Consider the following 25,284-nt stretch of genomic DNA (forward strand, 5'->3'; position numbering starts at 1 on the left):
AAAATTAACGAACAAAAAGGATCCTGAGATGACCAGAGCAGAGTGAAAAAAGAATTAACTGAATCAAAAAGAACGCGGTGTCTATGTTAGGCCACTATTGCCAGATCCAAAGTATGCATCAAAGATAGGTACCCAAGTACTGGCAACATTGATCGAACGGATTTTATATGCAGTCTACATTTGTAAAAGAAGCTAAAGATTTTACTAATGTATTTCTGCAGTTATAATTGCAATTATGTGTGCACATTAAATTTGTAATGTATTCTATACGTTCAATTAGTTGTGGTAAATAATTGTAAGAGGAATATCACGCAATATAAGAAAATTAAAAGACCATATTCCTCGCCTAGTGTGGAGTATTTTCAAAGTGAAACGACTTTTACATTTATACTCAAATTTACTTTTAAAAAAAAATAAAAAATAAAGTCATGTAGCAACTTGCCAGAAAATGAAATAAAAATACTACATCTGTTAGGTCTAAGGTTGAATAACGGAACATTGTCATCAAGTGTTGGCTGGCGTTTCCGATCCTTTTACATACTCACCTATTTTTTACACTTCCTTCTCCTTTGAAAACGTTTATGTCTATGAACTAAATATCGAGTTTTATCTATAATAACATGCCTCACAATTTATTGCAAGTTTTTAAGTATGATTACACATCAGAAGAGAGAATGTTTTCACTATGTAAAACCTGTTTTCAGGCAGATACTGAGTTACGATGATTTCTAGATATTGAATGAATTAGATATTGAATGAATTGTCACATGTAATATTGCATATATGGCAAATGCCAATTTGTTTTAATTTCTTTAATTTTGTGTATTTAATAGTTATAAATTTTAATTTTCAGCATAAAGGATTTTGCAAAGTTGTTTGCAGAAAAGCTAGGAGTGAAAGAAGAAGTTTTAAATAAAACATTATGGGGTGATTTTTATCTACATTCTAAAACGAAGAGAGTAATGAAAGGCGCCCAGGAAAAAGCGAAAAAGCCGTTGTTCGTACAATTTATTTTAGAAAATATATGGTCACTTTATGACACTATTGTTGTTAGAAAGGTGAGTGATTATATAATTCTGCAAAAAGTTCACTTTTCCATATAGAAAATTCGAGGGGCATTTGATAAATGGCTTTGAAATTAAAGGATTAGGTTTCGTGCTGGAAATCAACTTACCTCGATACATTTTTACAATATTTTTATCCTTCCAAAAAATAAAGAGTGCTGCAGAATAGGCAAGCATGATCTCATCAGATATAAATCTTCTTACACTGAGCCAAGTCTTCAGATCTTGAAGAATTAAAAGTGGATGGGGAACAAATTCGGAAAATATGGTTGGTGAGGTAGCACATCATAGTGTAATTTGTGAGTTTTGGCTATGATAGTTGCAGAGGTATGGGCCAGGCCATTGTTGTGGAGAATAAGATCTTTTCTTCCCTAAGTGTGTTTTTTTTCTTTTTGTTCTTGTTGTTGTTTGTTGTTTGTTTGTGAAGTGCCATCTCGTGAAAAGTCAAATTTATCAAATGCTTCTCATATGTCAGCCTCCATATGCCAGATTTTAATAGCATAATAGGTCGATATTTATATAGTGAATGGAATTCTTTATAGAACTTGAATGCTTGAAGCCTGGATCTCTTTTTCTACCTTGGCAGCATACTGAGCCAGTATAAATGGACCGAGAACACTTTACGTATAATAGTGTTCGTAGTTTGGTATATTGAAAAGAAGGCAATTATCGAGTGTGCTAGCGGTAGAGTTTATGCTTTATGCAGTTACTTGCCGTACTTTAAACAGTATTTTTAGTTTCATTCACAAACATTTAGTAATTGAATGTTACCACATAATTCAGTGGAATAGTCATGGCCTGCATCCTTTTCTCACTTAAATTCACAGTTACGTCCTATGGGAGCTTAAAAAGAACGATGTAGTTTTCCAAAAGTAGAATTTGCCGAATGTGTACTTTAACAAAAAAATTGATAAGAAGATGTGTAGTGAAATTGTGGTAAATTTAAAATTGAAGTGAAAAATGTCTTTATGACACACGATTATGCCGCTTACACTAAAGGAGATGGTTAAACCTATGGTAAATGGTTAAAGAATAATTGGTGGAATAAAAATGCGAGAGGAAATAAGAGAACTCCGCAAAATCCATGGACGCAATGTTATCACCACAAGTTCACATGCCTTGGGATGCAATTAGAACCTTTCGCATTAAATGAGAATGCTTTATTACGGAGCCACGGTCTCCCTATGTGAAAGTTATATAAAAAGGTGTTTCAAAAAAACACCAACAACGTTTGGAAGGCGATTCCTGACACTAAGATAAGACAAAAAGTATAGACCAACCTGGATGCACAAGTGCTTCCTTTCGGAGTTATAGGCTGCCGGAAACATAAAAAGAAAATTAACTTTAAAAGTCCATAATTATCTCCAATACTATCATAGTCGGGTCCAGGCTTTATTTAGGAACTAGTATGTGCCCTATCCAAATATTCATGTTTTAGAATCCTGCGGTACTTCCGCAACAATTTTTGTAGAGGTAGTTGGTGAGCACTTCAAATTATATACCCGTAGCCAAACTCTCTCCATAAAGATTGTAGTGTGAGTACCTTAGGATTTTGGTGATTCAAAATCCTTAAATTTTTAGGCCTAGTTATTAATATGTCTTTATTTCTTTTATGTTACATTGAAAATATAAAAGAATATACCTGAAAAGGTTTGGTTCTGTATATAGAATACTTGCAAATCCAGGTAATCGTATCGCAAGAATTTAAGTTTTATGTGGTATGTTAAATTGTATTTATTTTAAGAAAAAAGAACATGGAATCATTTTCTAATATTATTTTAATACGAGGGTTGTCATAAGTCATGGCAACTTTATTTTTTTCGGATGGGACATAACAAAACAAATCCAAGGTATACTTTGGAAAGCTTATGGCGTGGGCCGTTAAGTGGCCTTACCAGAGGAAGACTGGATGAATGAGGTCTTGGAGAACAAGCAAACATAGGCAACCGAAGAACATTGGTTTATAATTGTATGAGCAACGGTTACACAAAACTACTTACACAGACTTTACAATCGTACACGATACAGGTCTCGTAAGTTACCCTACATGTTTAGCAACCTTAAAGTAGTCTTCAAGTTCATCGACAGTCCGTTGCCAGCGATGAGGAAGGCATTGAATACCATCTGCTTTATGTGAAGTGCTAACATAAGCCACCTCGCATTGAAATGCTGTCATAATGTCTGGTTTGTTATAAAATGTTTCCCACGCAATGGCTTTTTCACTTTCAGATCACAATTGCATGGACTAAGATTAGGAGAATATTGCGGGCGTGGAAAACTTCCCATCCCCACCCCCTACGTTGTTCACTCTTCGTGACCTCTATTGCAGACCACTGTTGCTCACCTTCTGCACTTTGGAGGGTGCTCAGAAATGCAGTTCTTCTCACATGCACCATCTGGTCTTGACACTCGACATTCCATACCATAAGCTTTCCAACGTGTATCTTCAATCTGTCCTGTTATGCCACATTTCAAAGAAAGAAAAAAAAAAATAGTTCCCATAACTTATAACTTGGCACCTTTATAAACATTTTTGTTACTAAGAAGAAATTTATGTTAAAAGTGTCAGTAAAAGTGAATAACATGGGAATTGATAAAATAAGGAAATAAATACGGAATAAATATGTTGCAAATATCTTTGCACATTATCTTTATTCCATTCTGCTGAATCGCGCTATGATATTCCTTTGTTTTGAAAGTATGTTTCATCTTAAGTAGAAAAGGTACCTACCATTGTGGAAGACATTTTCAGTCCAGATTATATTTGATCGGACCTTCATTCCTCCACTCCTCTAATGCCGGACAGTTTGAAGGGTGTAGTCACCTTGACGTTTTGTAGAAAGTTCCCTCTGCACTTCAAAAACATAATTTTCGGCCGTATAATCGAATATATTATGAACGAATTAAATATTGCATCTGTTATGTTCAAAAATTCATGTGGATATTTCTAAGTTCATTGCATTTATGTTTTGTAGGTATAAGGGAAGGGGGGGGGGTACTTTATTTCTCGGCACCTACTGACTGGATCTCGCTACATTTGGTGGCCGAGCTCGGCCAGGAAACGGCTCGACTCGGCAGTATTGGCTGTGCTTTACAGATTTGCACGCCGGAATTTTCTGCATTTGTTTCACCGACTGTGTTCCGCGTGTGTTTTAAATGTCTCGGTAGACTTATTATATACGCTGACTTTCAAGATAAATCTCAAACTGCAAGTCAGTGTGTTCATGATCCGTGATTCGGACGTGTATATCTCTTTTAGGCATCCTGGCCTAAGTCTAAACAACTGCAAATGATGAGTTAAAGTACTGCGATATCAATAAATTAGAGAAGATGATTTTGTGACTTGTTAAACCCTTCTCGCTTTTATTATTACTTTAAAACTGCGTCGATATCATATTTTTGTACATTTTATGGTAACCACTGGTGATGCATGGGTATAAAGGGAAACTCTCTCAATTGTTGACATTGATATTGTTTTTCTTAGCCCTTGCTAACCGGGTTTGAATCTGTTTAAATATCAAGAATTTTGTAATATTTTTTATGTAATCTTTTTCAGTATCAATTTTGAAAAAAAAAATCCTTTTCGTTTTGTTTCCTGTATCAGGAGCTCAAATTGTTTCGAAAAAGTAACAGTGAAAGAAGATTTTTTTTTAAATTCAAAATTATTATTCAAAATGGCAATAAGCTTAATATACCATAAAATTAATTTCAACGTGTTCACATTGCATTAGCTAAGACTAGAAACATCTTTAATGGCAAAAGTTAAGGATCTTATTTTATACTACACATTATCAATGGCTTACATAAAATATTCAGGAAAAACATGATATCGACGGAGTCATGAAATGAAGTGAAATCTTTGATTTTACGTCCCACAATTATACCGGCCAGGCTAAAGAAGAGGGCATGATGAGAAATGAATACAACGGTTGAACGAATAATTGGGAGGAAACGCAAGAACCCCGAATAAACCCACGCACCCGGTATTTGTCCCCCGCAAAGTCCACTTGGCGCGAGTTGAGATCGAACAAGGGACTCGATGGAATCATAATTACCCACTCAAGTACTGAGAGGAATTTCACTAGTTTCAAAAATCTCTTCTCCAATACATTGGATTCTGCGGGGATTTACCAGGCCATTTGTAATAGTTTATATATGTACACCGGGAAAACCGAAAGAAATATACATGTCAGAATCAAAAAGCGTAAAAGGAATGCCAAGCATCATGTATTACACTTTCAGGTTTATTTATCCGCTAGAGATACAGCAAACATAATGTACAGTCTACCAAGATGTCAAAAAATCTCTTTAACAGGAAATATATATATATACAGGGGCAGATCCAGGATATGATCAAGAGAGGGGCTAAACCATATTATGTGCCATTTTATCCAGTGTAAAGCAGGATAAAGCCCAATTTATCCAGTGTATACCTAAGCGTTATGGGGAGGGGGGTTACAGCCCCTATAGCCCCCCTTGGATCCGCCACTGTATATATATATATATATATATATATATGAAGTTTGCTGCATAAAAATACAGAATCGACGATTGATGATTTTACCGAAGTTTCTATCTTCAAGTTAAAATGGCTTTCTCACTATCGATGATATATGCAGAAGAGAAAACGAAAATTATTTTATTATTTTAATATTTATGAATTATTTTTTGTTTCAAGGATTTCAAGTACGTTATACGTACATTATTTATTTAAATTAGTTTAAATCCGATTTCAAGACCACTGCTATTTACTATTCTAATTTTCCCAAGCAAATATGAAATTTTACCATTATCTCAATGTATTTTCAATAATGGCAGTCTTTGGTGCTTGTTTAGCAATGATTTTAACCTAATCTGTTTATGTACGTACAAATTAAGAAAGAAATTTGTATTGTTGATTTTGTACAAATTATTTATCTATTGTTATCTCACAGATTTCAGACATAGTTTGTTGCTCCCAAGAATCTCTAAATATAATACCGTAACTCATGTAGGTATATTGTTCTTACTTAAATTTTGTTCCCTCTTTTTTTTTTTAGGATAAAACGAAATTGGAGAAAATCGTCAATAATTTAAACGTTAAATTGTCATCTCGTGATATGCGACATACAGATACAAGAGTACAGCTACAAGCTATTTGCAGTCAGTGGTTGCCTTTAGCGGAAACAGTATTAAGTAAGTGCTTCCAAGATGATGTTAAAATTGCATGAACCTTTTTCTGTTAAGAAAAAAATAAAGCTGTCACAATTTCATATATTCAAATCAAATTGGTTCTAATATTTTAAGTCGTACATTGACCTTGTTTCAAATATAAGAAGATGGGTAATAAATAATAGGTTAAACAAAGACAAAATATAGAAAGGTCGCATAATGAAAATAACTAGGAAAATTATCCAACTGTTTACACTAGGTTTCCTAATGCTGTTCAAAGTTGTGTGTGGAGTGCGCCAGTAATTTCCACCTTGATTTAAACTTCCAATATATATATATATATATATATATATATATATATATATATATATATATATATATATATATATATATATATATATACACGGTGTTAATGTGTATACCGACAAACTGTAAGAGGTGATTCCTCACATCAAAATAAGAGAAAAAGTTCATATGGACGTTTTACTTAAAAAAAAAAAAAAATGTGTTTTGTGTGTGATGATGTTAATTTTCCTTAAGACTACAGGCTATGCAAATGTATCACTGACTGGTGGTAACGAATCTACTGGGCCCGTGTGCGCTTGCCATCAACAGTCACTGACACATTTACCCAGCCAATCATCTACGGAAAATAGAACTCAAATTTGCCCAAATGAGAAGATTCCAGAGTCTCTTCCATCTCAACTCACAGTCCGGTATCCAGGCCTGCAGTTCATCATCCGCATCCCACCCTGAAATAGGTTGCGAACCACAAACTACCGACACAGGATATCGACCTACAAGTGGAGCTGGCAATGAGCACCATGGAGATCTTAATTTTGTCTGTAATGGCCCTACCCAAAAAAAATAATCTCCCATAAGAATTCCAAACAGAATTTAGTAGCGCGACGGAAATAAATAAATAAAAAAATCCAAACTGAGATTTTTATCAAACTGGTAGAAAAGTAATGAATTCTGCAGACTTGGTTGTTTCCAACCCTGGTCACACTAAGGAAAAATCTCTTTCTTCGATTCACAGCTATTTCATTTCACCAGTAAAATAATTGTGTACGTACTGCTCTTTGCCTTGTTCATACTTCACATACATTTCAAACATAACTGTACTCAAATTTACTATTTAAAACGAAAATGCTACATTCTGTACTTGAAAAGAAAGATATTACTTCACAGCTAGTAAATTTTATTGACATCATTCATTGAAAATAGAGTTGACAGGAAAACCTGAATAAATAAAAAAAAAAAAATCTTTATATTTGCTTGTGCGGATATACCCATCTGTATCGGAATCAACCAAAAGAAAATAACATTAAATATTTCTAAATCTTCAGAGCCGAAACATTGTTTACTTTTCATTCAGTTTCAAAACATTCTAAAATTATGCATATTCATTAATATTCTCGATATTCATAGACGTTTACATTATAACGACACAAAACAATGAAAATCAACAACACAATCTACATTTAAATCTACACTAGGCCAATCTACACATTCTTTGTGGTTAGCTATTATTTTCTTTTCATTTCCGGTGCTCAAACCTCTGTGCGCTGAAGTTGTGGCCGGCATAGAGGGTTTACGCTCTCTTTGCTACCTCCCTTGAAGCTCGGACCTCATTGAACAACTAGCACATGTAAACTCAATGGAAAATTGCACAATACTTAAACCTAACCAACCTATCCTAACCTAACTATACTACCTTAACCTAGGGCTGTTCCGATAATCGAGTAATCGATAACAATTCGATAAAATTTCAAAACCGTTTCGTCGATAAAGAATTTTAATTTTATCGAATTATCGAACTTTCGAGACTCTCGAATTGTTTGAGACTCTCGAAATGTTTGAGACTCTCGAAATGTTTGAGACTCTCGAATTGTTTGAGACTCTCGAGTTGTTTTGAGACTCTCGAGTTGTTTTGAGACTCTCGAGTTGTTTTGAGACTCTCGAATTGTTTGAAACTCTCGAATTGTCTGAGACTCTCGAAACGTTTGGACACTCGAAGTGTTAGAAACATTCAACGAGTTTGAGAGACTCGAATTGTTTGCAAGGAGCAAATACTAAAAGATCTGGAAGAAACAATGCAATCGATGTTATCATACGTGTAGGCCTACATGTGTACTATACATATACGCAGGGTGTTCATTTTAAAAGTTGCCTCCCTTGAAATGAAGTGAAAGATGAGTTTCTACCCACATGTCTTTAAGACCAATGTTTATGTATGTACAAGGATTAAGTAATCTGTCAGGGAAGGGAGAGAGAGAGAGAGAAAGGAAGGTAAAACATGCATCACCCGAACGGGATTGGAATCCAAGACACCATGGGCCTTATGCAGAGTCGTTCTAAACCGTGATTAGTGCCATATTAAAGAGTTTGATTAACATATTTCCTGCAGTAGTCAGGCATTAGTATGACGCTAATCATACGTCAAAACGACTCTGCATAAGGCCCCATTAGTCTACAAACTTCCACTTTACCGAGTGCGTCAACAACAGGGTAGGCAGAAAAAGGAAAATTTTGTATCGTTTCGAGGATTTAATTAAAGTTTTGGATGGAGACAGCTTCTGATATAGGTAGAGGTAAGGAAGTTCCATAAGGCTGGAGACTTATCGAACTTCGGTTTTGAGAATTTATTATCCAGTACTTGAAACCCTTCGAGTATTTGAGATTGTCTAAATTTCGTGTAATATTTGAACTTCGAGTATTTTGAAACACACTTTGGGAATTTTGGGTGCGAAACTCTCTATAGATCGCGCTGTCTGTTTGTATGTGATGTCCGACGATAACTTTTGAACAGATTGTTCGATTTTGATGGAACTTACTTTAAAATGTTCCTCTTTTCTTTCATCATACGCCTGTTGCTTTTGGTTGCCTTATGACAAGGGAAACTCCCTTGAATTCGAGTATTTGTTATTACTTTGAGCGTATTCGTGATGTTATGACTAATATTAATATTACGGTTTTCTCAATATTAATATTACTACTACTTTTATTACTATTACCACTATAATCTTATACTGTCTTTTTGGATCTGGCGTTTAATACGTTTCAGTAGTATATTTCAGCCTTTTTCCTTTCTTCATAGTAGACTCTTGGTATTATGTAAGTTGTGTGAAGTAGCTAGATTTCACACCAAACTATTGATATGTTTTAGAATAGTTTAAAGTTATACAACCCAGTTAAATTTTAACTACAATCAAAAAAGGCGTATACTGCAATGGTAGTAGAAAAATAAATTTCATTACATTGCTAAAGATCTCTTTCTATCAAATACTTGCTGCAAGTGAATGAAAAACGAGCTAGACTCTACCTTCCGCCAGTGTTCTTCCATTTTCTTCTTTGTTACCATTTTCAAATCCCTATGATCACGTACTGCAGTACTATGTAACGATTAGAAATCGGGCCTTCCCTTATATTTTTAACGCGCCTATGACCAAAATTTCCCTTTTGCCGCCATCTTGAAATACCTATGACCACGTACCGCAGTAATCGGACCCATTCCCCCCTCCGATAAGAAGGTTCGCAGAAGAACCCTCATTTTTGCCGTTTTCGAACATTCCTTTTGGCATCCCCCGGAGCCCGCCCCCATGAAATTATAAGTCTCTAACTTGTAGGTGACTAAAGTCAGTAATCGTGCAAAGAATCACGCGATTCGGTTCATCAGCTTAGAATATTAGCATGATTATACTTCGTCACTCTCCCATTGCTTCCATTTTCTTTGACCCCCATGTTGAAATGGTGCGACTGACAACTTTTACCATGCCAGTTCTGTTTGTCGCACTAACTTACAATGTTAGTGCCCGCAAAAACGCATCGCTCTTCTGGTGCCCTTTGCATGACACAGACACACACACACACGGCGCGAGCCGTTACTTTAGCCCATCCCTTCTTATAGGGTGGGCTAAAAAGGAAAGAAAAAATGGGTCAGAGTGGACTGCTCGACAGCTATAAGGTTTGAATTCAATTTTTTTGGAAAGTCATCTTAACATCTAGTAGTATCCATCCCCTCTCCTATGGGGCGATATTGATAAATTCTAAACCTTTCAAATTACAGGTAAAATATCAATCATTAATAAGCACTTTTCCTTCATACCTGACATAATTATTATTAATTTCTGCATTGTTATCGGCACTTAAGATTTCATGCCAACCTTGCTAGCAAAGAGGGTTAGCTTGCTGCACTCCGAAGCTAGGAATCCTTGATTCGAATGTCAGTTAGGCATATATATTTCTTTTAGTGCCATTAGCCTCGCGCATAAGAGACGGGCCTAAATCTACATCATTAAAAGAAACCATGATTGACAAAATTTAGTGACTTTCGAAAACTTTTGAATACTCGACCAATGAAGTTTCGTAATGGTTCGACAATAACCGAAATGTCAGTAATATTGAAAGTTTGGATAATGATCGAAATTTCGATAATATCCAAAGTTTCGAGAATACCAGAAATTTTGTTAATATTCGAAGTTTCGAGTACACCTGAAATTTCTGTAATAATCAAATTTTCAAAATTACCTGAAATTTAGATAACACTAGAACTTTCAAATATCCGAAACTTCGATAATATTCGAACTTTTGATAAGGCTCGAAACTTTGATAATATTCAAACTTTCGATAATACTCGAAACTTCGATAATATTTGTACTTTCAATTAGTGATAGGTAGTTCCGGAACGATTCGTTCCAAAACAACGAATCCTTTAGTGGAATGAAAGGATCGAATCTCTGATAGGAACCGGATTGACTGGCGGAATCAAAACACGAATTCGCTCAGAAGAAGAGACGGATTGAGACAGTGGATTCGGTTAATGGAACTAGAGGACGGAACCAAACAACACAAGATCAAAAGTAGACCCAGTTGATGGATTGATGGAATCAGACAAAAGCAATACTGCAGAACAGATGGACAATGTATGACAGAGAGCGAGGGCCTACTGCTCATGCCTACAAACACCCAAGCTTTCTTTGTGATTTTTGTGTCCCTTCTAAGAACATTCTGATAACGAAATTCCTCTACCAATGAAGGCAGTGGGGAGGGTGGCAACTAGTCTTATCAGAATGTTTGTTGACTTTTTTCTCTTCCACAGGTGTTCAGGATTACCAGATCTACTGATTTTTTTGTATTACAATTCAGAAAATGAGTTTTTTGTGTGTGTGTGTGTGTGTGTGTGTGTGTGTGTAATCTATATTGATGCATCGTCATGTATCCTAATGTAAAATTCACAATCGATTGTTTGATTGGGTATTAATATTACAGTTCAACACAAAAGCTATATGGGATAAGCCCTATTTCATAAAGTGAGATTCAAAACATTACTCTGACTTTTCTCAAAGGCAAGCACCTTCATTGGGATCAAAACCGGAACCATACGAATATTAATCACTTCGCTTAGCTCTAAGTTAAATAAAAGTGTTTCATTACGAATAAAAAATGGTTAAAAGGTTAGGATATGTAAAAAATAAATATTCTGTCAAATATTAAAACACAGGGGAATAATGTTTGACAGAAGATTTGTTTTTTACATATCCTAAACTTTTAACCATTTTTTAATCTTCCTTCATGTTTTTATCCTTTTTGGAGTAGCAAAAATACTGGTAACCCACGGTGAACTTGATCAGAGATATGTTTGTGGGGGAAATATCCCCCCTGAATAACCCCCTGAAATCGCCACTGATTTGATTAACATTTATTTTACTGAAAGGCAAAATGGGGAGTTTGCGCCCAAAGCATCATCATATCTGATTCCGGCAATGTGTGAACTAGAGACCATTGAGAGAGAGAAAACATGACAGAAGATAAAACATTTGACTTAAAAATAGAATTTTCCCACAAAATTTTAGCAACACCGCACATGATTAACATGGTTGAGGTGTTGGGCCGTGTACTATATCGTACAAAGAGCAAATTACCGTATTTGTACGTTTAAGACCATTTGTCTGGCAACACTGACACGATAGGTGGTCAGCAAATAACAAACAAGAGTTAGAATTCAGGAAGAAATTAAACTTCCTGTGTGTGTGTGTGTGTGGGGGTATGTATGTATGTGTGTCTGTCGAAAAAGCAGTCCCTTTCTGCATGCTTTCTTTTCTCTTCACTAATACAACTTTGCAATAACTAATCAGATGATAAAAGTTGTCTGACTAGTTTGGCTGCAAGAAACTTTCGATAATACTCGAACCTTCGATAATACCCGAAACTTCGATAATACTCGAAATTTCGATAATACCCGAAACTTTGATAATACTCGAAATTTCGATAATACCCGAAACTTCGATAATACTCGAAATTTCGATAATACTCGAAACTTCGATAATTTCAAATACTCGAACGGTTTCGAGTAACCGATGACAATTCGATAAATTTTTACTCCCGAAATTCGATAGGTCCTCAGCCTTATCGAACACCCCTACCTTACACATGAAGCACCCTTTTCATTCACAAATTATATTTTCTTTTAGCTACCACAGTTTGGCAAAGACGTAGTGGCTATTCACGAAAGTGTCGCTCTGAAAATTCTCTCTTTCACTTTTAGACTACTGAAATATTTATACTAATAAATCTTTAAACTGTATCTGAATTATTATTATTATTTTTTTTTTTTTTTAGATGGGTATCAGAATAAATAACGGAGATCTGACCTATTGACGACAATCTCTTGTTATCGGTATCCAAATTCATATACCCTTGTACTAACCATTAGCCGTGATTCTGACATTTGTTTCCAAAATTCTATGATCTTTAGAATGATTCAAACAAAGAAAAGCACCATGCCAAATTGTAAAATTTCGAGCAGTACTAAGCTTCCGAAATAAATAAATTTTGAAGTTAACAGGGAATCTAAAATTTCTTCATTGGGGAAATGTGTGTGTGGTACACACATTTCTTGTTATTATGACAATCGTCTTCGTTAGGATGATTCTAACTTTCTTCCCCCCCCCCCCCCCCATTGAATGTGTTCACGCCGTCACATTCTGAACCTGTATGTATGCAATTTTGGGGAAAAACTTACGGCAATTAGCACATCATATTAGAATTTAACACATGCACAGGAAAACCACACTCGTTTGTTCTACCACAAAACAATGAATTTTGAGGTTATCGTGCCTAAACAGGTTTTCTTGTTTTTTTCTCATTACACTTGTTTTTCATCCAACGATGAGCCAAAACTGTTAGAGCATAAATTTTTCCAAAATATACCTTACTTATTCCACATGATTCTCTAAAGAATCATTTTGGTTGTGGTCCCAAAACAGAAAAATTAACAAATTATTACAGACGTCGAACACTTCACGTCTATCTCCTATAGCTGCTTCTGATGTAAGACCAAGAACAATGGAAAGAAGATCCCTAATTGGAGGATTATTGTGACGTAACTATAGGATGATAGGTTTTTCTGCTGAGATCAAAGAAAGCCGAAAATCTCAACCATAGTTGTGATTGCGGATAATCCAATCACAGATAATTTACTCCGAAACAAAGAGAAGCATCAAGAAGAAATTATGGCTGACTTTCTAAATTTAGAATTTTGAAGAAAATTACGAAATAAAATTTTTAGTTTCTTTTGATGATTCCCTATACCAAAATATCCATGGAAATAAACCGAAAACCCTGTAGAAAGCTAAAATATACACTTATTTTCTAAAATAATTTCATCTTTTTGGTTAAATACGTAAAATTTGCAACATATAATTACTAACCATATATTTTCCTGTAATACTTATTGAAACTATTTACTTGAATAAAATTACGCAAAATTTGCGACCTACTTTTTCATAATACGAGAAATAAACATGTTTTTTTTTACATTTTTCAGTAAAGATAAAATTTATTTATATATACTAGGTGTCCAAAAGTACCGGGCCATGTTACATTATGCCGAGCATAAGGTAACAGACGTATGGCGAAAAGTGCATAGTTTCAGAGCTAGGGCTGTCCAAAATCGCGAAAAAGCCTAATTTCAAGAGGTCCTATTTCGAATTCCAGAAACTGTGTATGGTAGTCCTTATCAGCGTAAAGGAAGCCACGCATACACATTCCAAAAGTGCATATTTTGTAATTTTCAATAGGTGTACAAGGCATTCTCTACAGGGTGTAATTCTCAGATATGCTCTAAATAGGGTTTTCAAATATACCCTGATTTCAAAGAGGGTCCACAGTAGGCAAGAATGAAGCCTCGACAACAATGGACATCCACTTCTTCGGAGCAAAGTCGGAAGTGTTAGGAACTGGCAGCTCCATGATTTTTGTGTTCGAATAACATGTGATGCGATGTATTTCGTCACGGTATATTTCACGTTTTCTTCACTTATAAGCGTGAAAGAAATCATTGCAGCATGCGTTCCCCCGAGTACGAGAGACCGTGCTGCTGACGATCCTTAACACTTCCGACATCCGACCAAAGGATCCCATGTTCAATGGTATTAAAGCTTATCGTTTGCCTACTTTGGACCAATCATAAAGTCAGAGCATATCTCAAAATTCCATTGATGGCATATCTGGTAATTTCACCCTGCATGGAATACTCTGTACACCCATTGAACATTAATGAAATATGCATTTTTGGATTGCGTATGCGTGACTTCATTTACGCTGATAAGGACAACCATGCACAGTTTCTCGAATTCGAAATAGGGCCTCTTGAAATTTGGCTTTTTCGCGATTTTGGACAACCCTAGCTCTGAAACTATGCACTTTTACTCACAGGTCCATAGGAACATTTTGACTAATTTTGATTTGAAGAATCACCTCTTACAGTTTGTCGGTATAGTTCATTAACACACATATATACAGGGCCGACCTTAGGCAATTTGCCGCCCTCCTTTCTCCAGAAAGAACAAATCTTAAAAAGCACAGTTTTAAGTATTCTACCACATCAGGAACAATGAAAGAAAGGGAAAGGACAGTTGCATTCAGAAAGGCCTGAACATTACAAATACAATCTCGTTGAGTCTGTTCTTTCGATTATGTTAGTGAAAGATAAAACAAACAAATCTGCAGAGGAAAAATGGTAATCCTTTTTAAAGAATTTAATATCGAGCTTCAAAAATGGTAATCCTTTTTAAAGAATTTAATATCGAGCTTCAATCTCAGTAATTATATCAGTTTTGTAATTTCAGTACAACTAGCTCTTATCTTGATTTATGGATTTTTCCTTCTACATCTGTTAAAAAGTTTTTTAAAAAACTTATGTTCTTCTTCAATGATGAGGAACTTGCCTAACAAACACAAGACAAGTTTTCATATCAAAACTGTGATAACTAACTAAATGAAACAGATGTTCACTACTGTTCAAGAATTGAGTTCTTGTATCTGACAACAATCAAGCAATTCCTACTGGAATTTGTTTGACCATTTACTTTAGCAGTGTCCATGTTACCTTAAACTAATGCGATCTAAACATGATTTATGAATGTATTATTCAGATAGGTCAGCTTAACAAGTTTAACTACCATTATCATGAAGTCTGTTTCCAACAAGAAATATTTATTATAAATACTATAGTTATGACAGATTTTGCCATATGTTAGAGCCGGCTCTATATATATAGTGCGATTTTTTTTTAAAAAGATGTAAAAGCCTCAGAGCAGATTGCTACTATTTTTTCTCTAATGTGTTGCTTTCACCTACTGTTTTCATTTGTTTTCGTTTTTATTTATTATTATTATTTAAAGTTGGTGATATAATTCAAGAATATCGAAACCTAAGTTTACAGTAAAATAGGTAACACAAAATGAATTTGGCTAGCGACGTATGAATTAGCATTGCAAATTTCAATAAAACTACTGAAGATTTTTTTTTTAAATTGTTAATTCATAAAATATTAATGTGGTAATCGGGTAAAACGGAAGAAAATCAGGAGAAATATAAAGGTCAGTGTTAATTGGGTAACATATGTACAAATTTTAAGTTGAGGAAGACATATTTGAGATCCAAGAAAAGTAAGAATTCAGTCTTTGGCTTTACATAGATAATAAACGAAATCCAGACGATGTATAGGATGTAAAGTAATGCACAATACAATAATAATTTAGAACAATATTGAAACTTGTAAGAATGGAAAACAAAATTTGTACCATTCAAGTTCGTAAATTAAACATAGGATAATTTGATAAAAATTTGACGAGAAGAAAAAAGATCAGTGAGACATAATCTACTGATGAGATAGACAGAAAATAACCACAATCAGAGTGGACAAAGTTTAAAATCCTGCGGTACTTCCGCGACAATTTTTTTAGAGGTAGTTCGTGAGTACTTCAAATTATATGCCCGTAGCCAAACTTCTTCCATAAAGATTGCTTCGTTAGTATTTTAGGATTCTGAAACATGGATATTTGGATAGGGCACATACTAGTTCCTAAGTGAAGTCTTGACCCGACTACGGTAGGTCCCATAGTTTTGGAGCTATGGACCTTTAAAGTTCATTTTTTCCCCCATGTTTTCGGCAGCCTTTAACTCCGAAAGGAAGCATTTGTGCACCCAGGTTGGTCTATACCTTTCGTCTTATCTTGGTGTCAGGAATCACCTCCAAAACGTTGTCGGTGTTGTTTTGAAACACCCTGTATAAAGAATAAAAACAGGTAATTACAAAAGAAATGAATTAAGCATGCGTAACAAATAGTAATCTGGGATACTACAACTGGCAACATAAATAAAATTCTTTTACTCTTTGCTTTAATATACAGTTACATTATTTTTGTAAAGTAATTAGCACATTTCAACTTCTGTTTCAGGTATAGTGTGCGAAAAACTTCCATCTCCCACTGCGATTAGTGACGAGCGCATTGAAAAATTGATGTGCTCTCAAACAAAGCGATTTGATAGTTTGCCTGCAGAGACACAAGAACTAAAGTCAGCGTTTAGAGCGTGTTCCGGTACAGAAGATGCAGTTGTCATAGTATTCATCTCAAAAGTGTTTCCTGTAAGTTTTTTTAATTCTATTATTATTATTATTATTATTATTATTATTATTATTATTATTATTATTATTATTATTATAATATTCATGCTAGACTCAATATAGTGAAAAAAGGGATAAAATCCTTCTTTGTTAAGTTTTGGTGGATATTAAAGTAATTTTAAACGTACGTACGTACACGTGTGTGTGTGTGTGTGTGGGAGGGGTGGGTGGGTGCTTATTGGGAGTCGTATCAGAATTTTCATGATATTTACATATATATTGACGTGTAAGGAATAAAAGCATCTCATTGAAAATAAACTTACTGCTGTATCTTCCAGGGCTTTTTAACTGTAAAGGCTTCTTAAAAATGCTTAGAAAACTATTTTACTTTCGAGTGACCGCAGGAGAGAAGAGAACATGGTGATTGTGTAAGAAACCGAATTAGAAATTCCAACACATCACACGTTTCATGCACCCCCACCCGCCCGTACATGTCATAAAAAAGGCAGTTTTGGTGTCTGTTTCAATTTTTAAACTTAACTTCTTATAAGGTTCTCCAGAGGGGATAGTCGGATTTTCTTCATAGTCCGAAAAATAAGCGTAGTTTACTGGAGAATCAGTTTTTAATAACATCCTAAATTGCCCATGAACAACACACAGAACTCATTCGTGGTTAAGCGATTAGCGTATGCGCCGTTGGCATGAGAGACCCGGATTCGATTCCCGGCGGGAGCTCATATGGTTCGGATTCCACGTTAATCAGTAGGTTCATGTCTCATTAGCCTCGATGCTAAAAGGAACACTAAACTTTAAGTAAAAAAAAAAAAATCACAGGCCTGTGCAGCATTTGCTACTTTACCGAAATAAAATTGTAAAATAGCGCAGTTTCGCGGGGTGCACTCTCGTACATCTGCTTTTAAGAATTTCAACACTTTTTGCTTGTTTACAAGCTTCAATTGTCAATTGTCGAATGATATTAGGCATGATCTGTTGTGACTCATATACCCTGAGATTTGAGGCACGCCATCTTGTGAACAAATGGCTTACGTACTTTTTGGACTATCTAATATTTTATAAATCAGCATTTTATTACCAATCATGTAATATGATTAAGCAGATGACTTATAATATAGTGTAAGTCGCTTTTCTAGACAAATCCAGAAAGGGTAATATACTCATCGAAGTAACTTCTTTCTGGTTGATTTTCTCAAAATTGACTCAAGTAGTTATGCTCATATCTCATAAATAAATTATTCATCAACAATTCTACGAAATAACCAAAAAAAAGTTCTTGCTATTCTAGAGCAGTGAAAAACAAAGAACAATGCAGTGGACAGTATGTGCCTTTAGGTTTCGAAGTAATCTCCATCAACATCCAACACTTTTGCCAACGTTCCTACACCGCATAATTCCCTGGTGATAAAACTCGGCGATTGTGGATACAGAGAAATCTGTGAGTGCATTCCACAGGTCTCCCTCATTTGCGAAGGATCTTCTACGGAGGTGGTTGTCGAAGGAATGAAACAGCTGGTAATCTGTTGACACAAGGTCTGATGAATATGGTGCATGGCACAATGTCTCCCAGACAAGTTGCTGAAGGGTCTGTCGAGTGTCTTTTGTCACATATGACTTGGCATTATTCTGCAGGAATAGCACATCCTTGCGATTCACCAATGCCGGCTTCTTTGCAACTTTTGACAGTAGAGGTCAGCAGTGATAGTATTACCAGGTGGAAGGAACTTGTAATGCACCACTTGCCGTCAATTCCACCATACAGAGAACATCCGAACCTTTCATGGATGCAGAGGTGGTCTTGAGGTGTGAGGAAGAGGATCGCATGGCGACAACCAATGTCTGGTACATTTAGGAGAGTCGTAGTGGACTCACTTTTCGTCACCAGTGAAAAGCGATCAAAGATGGGTGGGTTCAGGTGCCAAGTGAGCAAGGACATTGTCACTCGTTGTTCCTTGCTGGCTGCTGAGAATGTGTGAAGTACTCACTTGCTTAACTTGTATGACTTCCGTATCCCGTAGAAGTGCAGTCTGACTGTTTCAGCGAAAACATGGAACTTTTCTACAAGTTCATCAAACCTTAGAACACTGTTCTCCTCGATGGTTGCTTTCAGGGTCATGTTATCCAACACATGTGGTCGTCTAGTGCGAGGTTCGTCGGAAAGGCTGAATCTCCTGAACGGAATTTCTGGAACCAAAGCCTGGCTGTGCGTTCGTTCACGGCTTTCTCTCGAAATATGTGTGCGAAAGGTGTCTGTATTACTGAAGGTCGACAGTCAGAGTAGCTTCCGATCGCTTGGCAGACACGTGCGTCATATCGTTTCCTCTCTGTGATCGAATGATTAATGGGACGTCAGAAACGATAAGAACTTTTTGTGTTTCCTTGTAAAAGTAAAATCTGACCACTTGTAATAGTTAATAGTGTTAACAATTTCGGGAATGTATCATTGCCTTCACCAGGTATACTATGTGTCTATTATTTATTAAAAGTGATTTGCTATGGCAGATTTTACTTTTACTATGTTTAAGACAACGCAGTTCCAAAGCTAGAAAGAACAGTATTCAGGTGACACTTCTTCTGAAAAAAATCTAATGGGTAGTTTACTTTTGAGGTGAGTTTTCTTTAAACTAAGTTTTCTGGGAATACCTATTATAATTTTATTGATTAGCCCTAAGTTCGTTATTTTATAATTTCTGGAACTAATTAAAACGTAGTTTACTCACTAAATGTTTAATAATAACACTCAAGATAAATATATATTTAAACTTATATATTTTCTGAAGAGTTTTTGCATTTACCTTTATAGTTTTCACAAAATTACTTCTTTATAATTGAGGATACATCGACAATTAATGGCTTCTTTACGTATTATATCAGAACTGTGTAGAAAAACGTGTTTATACATGTCTGGCCACAAAACTTAACAAGTTAAATCTTCAGGTCTGGCCATAAAAATATATATAATACGCTACGGACGGTTGTGCTATCGCTTGGTGAAGGAGGTCACGTAGATTCGCCTTGCACTTTCAATCCGTATCAATTACAAAGTAAAAATTTCCCAATCATCTCCTTCACTCGGACGCATAAACATGCTTTGCCGACCTTCATTCAAGCTTGGGAATACTCGAATGACAGGATCGGTCGCAACGTGGTCGGTCACGTACGAACTATCCTATTGCAAGAATTAAAATATACAATAAATGCTAATTTTACCTTCTTCCTGTACTTATCACTGTATACCGCGAGGGATAGTTCACTACTTATATATTAAAATTAAGTACGTACCGCAACCTAAAATCTCGCGTTAGATCTAAACTTAACTTACTTGTAGAAAAATCAAATAATTGAAACACCGGGAGTTTGCTTTCAGATGCTCATATTTAACTATAAAACAAAATAGTTTATCTTACATGAAGTAAGTATCACATTAAATTTTGATATTAACGTACGTACGAACTAAAACATGAACAAATATTACATACGAGTACCATGAAATGAAATCTGTACCATCGCATTAAACACTCAATAAAAGAAAGATTCACATATATAAAACTTGTATAGTACTCTTTTCTCAATAATTCCCTATCTAGCTAAATGATTATACAAATATATATAATTATTCACATAAAAATGATTATACGTGCACGTGATCATCAATAGTGGCTGACTTTCGTTGTTTTTTTTCTTTCTTTTATTCTCTTTGTTATTATATGATTGTGAAACTGGCGTACTAATCACAGATGAAAGAAAAGAAATCACTTTATCTCCTCCTGTTAATAACGTTCCTCCTCCTGCTCCTGTACAGTTTGCTCCTGTTAATAACGTTCTCGGGATAGTCCTAATATGAATTCCTTGTAACTTCCTCAAATATACGTTTTAAAACTACTTACAAATGCACCTCTCCTGGGGCGGGATTTTCCCTTTGGTATCGTCCTGTGATTACTGGATACTGATGACACAACTATAATGTTCCTGAGAATAAAACTTCCTGACTGAGATTTTAATTAATGTCGGGCATAAGACTAAATGTGGTAAATTCTTCTACTTTACTTTTCAAACGCAAAACTTTTCACTAATTCATGATTATGTAGAAACGCCGGTCCTCACGCCTTAGGTGCGTGATCTTCTCATCGCTTCCTGACGCCCGATTGCTTGGCGCACTTTCTGGTCACCACAATGCACGTGATGAGCTAGTATGCACTGGACATAACAGTTCCTTATTGGCTGATAATTGAAAAATTGTCCAATCACGACTGGACTTAGAAATAACTGGAGACATGGAATGACGCAACACCTTCTCGAATGTTCTAGACAACTACGCAGAAAGAAATTCCAACGTCTTCGAGACAAAGGACTATTGTTCTCCACACACACACACATTCACAAGAAAAGTCAGTTTTTGGCGTCGAAGAGATGTCATGTACTGTAAAAGCACTCGCATAGTTGCCAACTGCTAAGTTTATCACTAACAATTAATTATAAATTCAATAAAATATGCGCGTTAATTTTTCTTGCTTAGAGAGTCGATAGCCGTTGTCCATATCAACATATTACATTTATAAATGTTATCGTTATATAACTGCAGTATAAAGATGATGTAATTCAAGTAATGAGGATATGAAAGTTTACCGTACTTATCTTTTATTCTTTGTACCATTTTTCCCTGTTTCTAAAATGAAACTTTACTCATTAAATAACATGTTCACTTAATTTTGCCGGAGACAAGCAAAATGCCACGTTGAAAATCAACTCAGGTGAACGGACCCGAGTCTCTTATAGAATATATTGCCGGAAAACAAAATCGTTAGTTAAATAAAGAAGTTATTAAAAGCAAAAGTTTCAGTGAAAGTTTGTAGATTTATCACGCCATGTACAGGCCATTTCAGGTGTATGGTAACGAATTTCGCACCCTTACCAGCTTAAGAAATACTGTTATGCTATCAACGGTTATGCTCAAAGTGCAAGCTCTGTCTGTTAGCTATCGTCCTGCGTCTCAGTTTCCAGTGAAGGAAACCACATTGAAACATAGTTCGAACAAGTTACTTCCATTCCTCTTTACATACTCTGCAAAGACTGTTCAGTGTGTGCGACTGCCGACGTCCAACTGCTCGTTTTAACAACAGAAACCCAACCCACACCGTGATCTATAATAATACAACACAGTCGACTTCTACGACATTCTTTATTCTGTCATCTCTAACTTAAAGTTTCTCGCAACCATCAATAACCTTACTAGCTAATATGCCAAAACATTACACATCTAAATCAAAAGAATACGCATTTGTTCGCAATCCTTTCATTCTTTAGATAATGTACACATGTCCAAAATTATTATCGCATATCTATAACTGTCTTCTTGTAAGAATATAATATGATTGTGATTTTGCAGGGTACATTTAATACTGATACTATGTGTATAATCGGGAAATGTATATTTGTGGTAAATTTCATAGGAAAAAAAATACGACAATTTCGTACGACAATTAAAATGAGTAAAACAAAATCTTGCTAAATGAACAAGAAAGTTTTATTTTCGTTTTATTGTTCTTATTTACTGCTCTTTTGACATGAAACTTGTCACATACATGTTTTTGCCGATTATACACATACTAACATAAGAAATACCGGGCGAATTTGTTATCAAAGTATATTCCTACAACATCATATTTATAGAAATCCGACAATAATTTTGGACATGAGTGTACATTGCGACCATTATTTTGACTAAACATTCAACAATCAACATATGATATATGCCTACTTCTGACAGTAGAGTATGTACCTACTTTCTTCACAGCTATCAATACCTAACTTTTACACCAACAGAAAGAAAACATTTTTGACCTGTCGATTGTGTCAATGAAAACTTGTTTTAAAGAAGATACCAGACTCTTGAGACTTTGTTTAGTAGGTTTCTCTAATATAAATCGACTGATGATTGATGAAGAAAGAGAGAAAGAAAATACTACTACTACTACTACTACTACTACTACTACTACTACTACTACTACTACTACTACTACTACTACTACTACTACTACTACTACTACTACTACTACTACTACTACTACTACTACTACTACTACTACTACTACTACTACTACTACTACTACTACTACTACTACTACTACTACTACTACTACTACTACTACTACTACTACTACTACTACTACTACTACTACTACTACTACTACTACTACTACTACTACTACTACTACTACTACTACTACTACTACTACTACTACTACTACTACTACTACTACTACTACTACTACTACTACTACTACTACTACTACTACTACTACTACTACTACTACTACTACTACTACTACTACTACTACTACTACTACTACTACTACTAATAATAATAATAATAATAATAATAATAATAAATCCACTATTTTTTACTTTTCTACTTCAGCATTTCAACGTATCAGAAATTTCCATATTATAAATAAATAGATCATATCTAATGCCCTTTCAACTTTTACTCTTATGAGGCTAAGACATGACTGTATTTAAGCGCTATGCTCTATACATACTCTATATTCTGTTAAATCACACTCTCTCTATCGTCATAACATTAGTAATCATTTTGTAAGGAAACATTAAATGAGAAGAACTCCTCTCTTCTTCTAGTTTAGCGCTCAATCTTGGATAATAGTTTAAAAAAAAATCACATACAAATTTGTCTTGATCAATGCTTTAATTGAAAGCCGCTCTCAATATTATAAAATATATTTTCAAATAGCTACTAATCAATTTATACAAGAAGATTTCGCTACCACTATCGACCACCCTGGACAAGCATCTCCATTAAAAAAAAAAATCGAAGGTTGTTTCAGTTTTATGATAATGAATTCGTCACTAGATAGCACGCCTAAACACACCCGAACAATTATTGTGAGTAGTTTGATAGTACTGAATCTTGACTTGCAGGAAGGGTGGCTGGATCATGTGGATCCGAAAAGTATGGTCTTTTTGGATATTCTATGTTTGGGCACTTTCCGACATTGAATGTTTCATGTATGACAAAGGTTTCTTGTGTCAAAGAAAGAGATCAGCACTGCTTTAAATCTTAACGAAACGGAAACCCGTGCTATTGCTGGACTCTCCAATATTAAGGATGGTCTAAAGCCACAAAAAGTTTGTTTCTGTGATAAGAGATGGCGTTGCTATCGCCCTATCTTTTCAATGTTAATTAATATTCACAAAAATGACTAATAACTTTTACAAATACTGAACTATGTTCTTCACTGTCAGTCTGTTTGAAGATAATGACTATACGCAGCAATTGTTCCGTGCAGATTTTCGAATTGTTGACTCGTTCATTGTTGAGTTCAACTAATTGTTGCAGAGGAATTCAATGCCTCTCCCCTTACCATTTGTTCTAGGACTTTGGAATTTTGGTATTTAGTACAGCATGATGTAGTCTATAGGTTCCAAGGTGACAATTTTTCGAAATTTTGTTCTTTCCATTGTTGCAAGCTTGTAATTGTTGCAGAGAAATCCTATACTTCTCCCGTTATCATTTGTTCTAGGACACTGAAATTCTGGCATTTAGTATAGCGTGATCTAATGTATGAATCACAAGTTGAAATTTTTTCGTAATTTTGTTCTTTCCATTGTTGTAAGCTTTTAATTGTTGGAGAGTAATCCAATGCTTCTCGCGTTACTGCTTGTTCTAAGACTTTGAAATTCTAGCATTTAGCAAAGAATGTAGTAATGTATAAATATGAAGGCGAAAATTTTATTATGTATTTTCGTTCCCATTGTTGTAACCTTTTAATTGTTGTGGAGAAATCTGATCCCTTTCCCGTTATTGTTCGCACAAGGACGATGAAATTCTGTCACTGAGTATAAAATGAAGTAATATATGAAACTCAAGGCGAAAATTTTACAGCATTTTGTTCTTTCCATTGTTGTAAGCTTTTGATTGTTGAAGGAATCCAATGCTTTTCCCGTTATCATTTATTCTAAGATTCTGAAATTTCGGCATTGGGCATACCATAATGTAGTGTATGATTCATAACGTAATAATTTTTCGATATTTTGTTCTTTCCATTGTTGTAAGCTTTTAATTGTTGTAAAGGAATTAGATACCTCCGCTTGTTCTAGGTCTCTGAAATTCTGTCATTTAGTACA

The 25,284-nt window shown here is 35.1% G+C and overlaps 1 protein-coding gene across 3 annotated transcripts in view; it reads left to right on the top strand.

The window, feature by feature from the left end:
- Positions 1-25,284, top strand: part of LOC145666417 (elongation factor-like GTPase 1) — a 642,062-nt gene that overhangs the window by 21,878 nt on the left and 594,900 nt on the right. For all 3 annotated transcript variants that reach the window (XM_081733628.1, XM_081733627.1, XM_081733629.1), the window contains exons 7-9: positions 854-1,058; positions 6,104-6,239; positions 16,961-17,148. In XM_081733628.1, coding sequence (XP_081589754.1) covers positions 854-1,058; positions 6,104-6,239; positions 16,961-17,148 — 529 coding nt within the window. The remainder of the gene's footprint in view (positions 1-853; positions 1,059-6,103; positions 6,240-16,960; positions 17,149-25,284) is intronic.

Source organism: Thermobia domestica, chromosome 12 (assembly GCF_964235325.1).
Source record: "Thermobia domestica chromosome 12, izTheDome1.hap1.1, whole genome shotgun sequence".
Classification (NCBI taxonomy): domain Eukaryota; kingdom Metazoa; phylum Arthropoda; class Insecta; order Zygentoma; family Lepismatidae; genus Thermobia; species Thermobia domestica.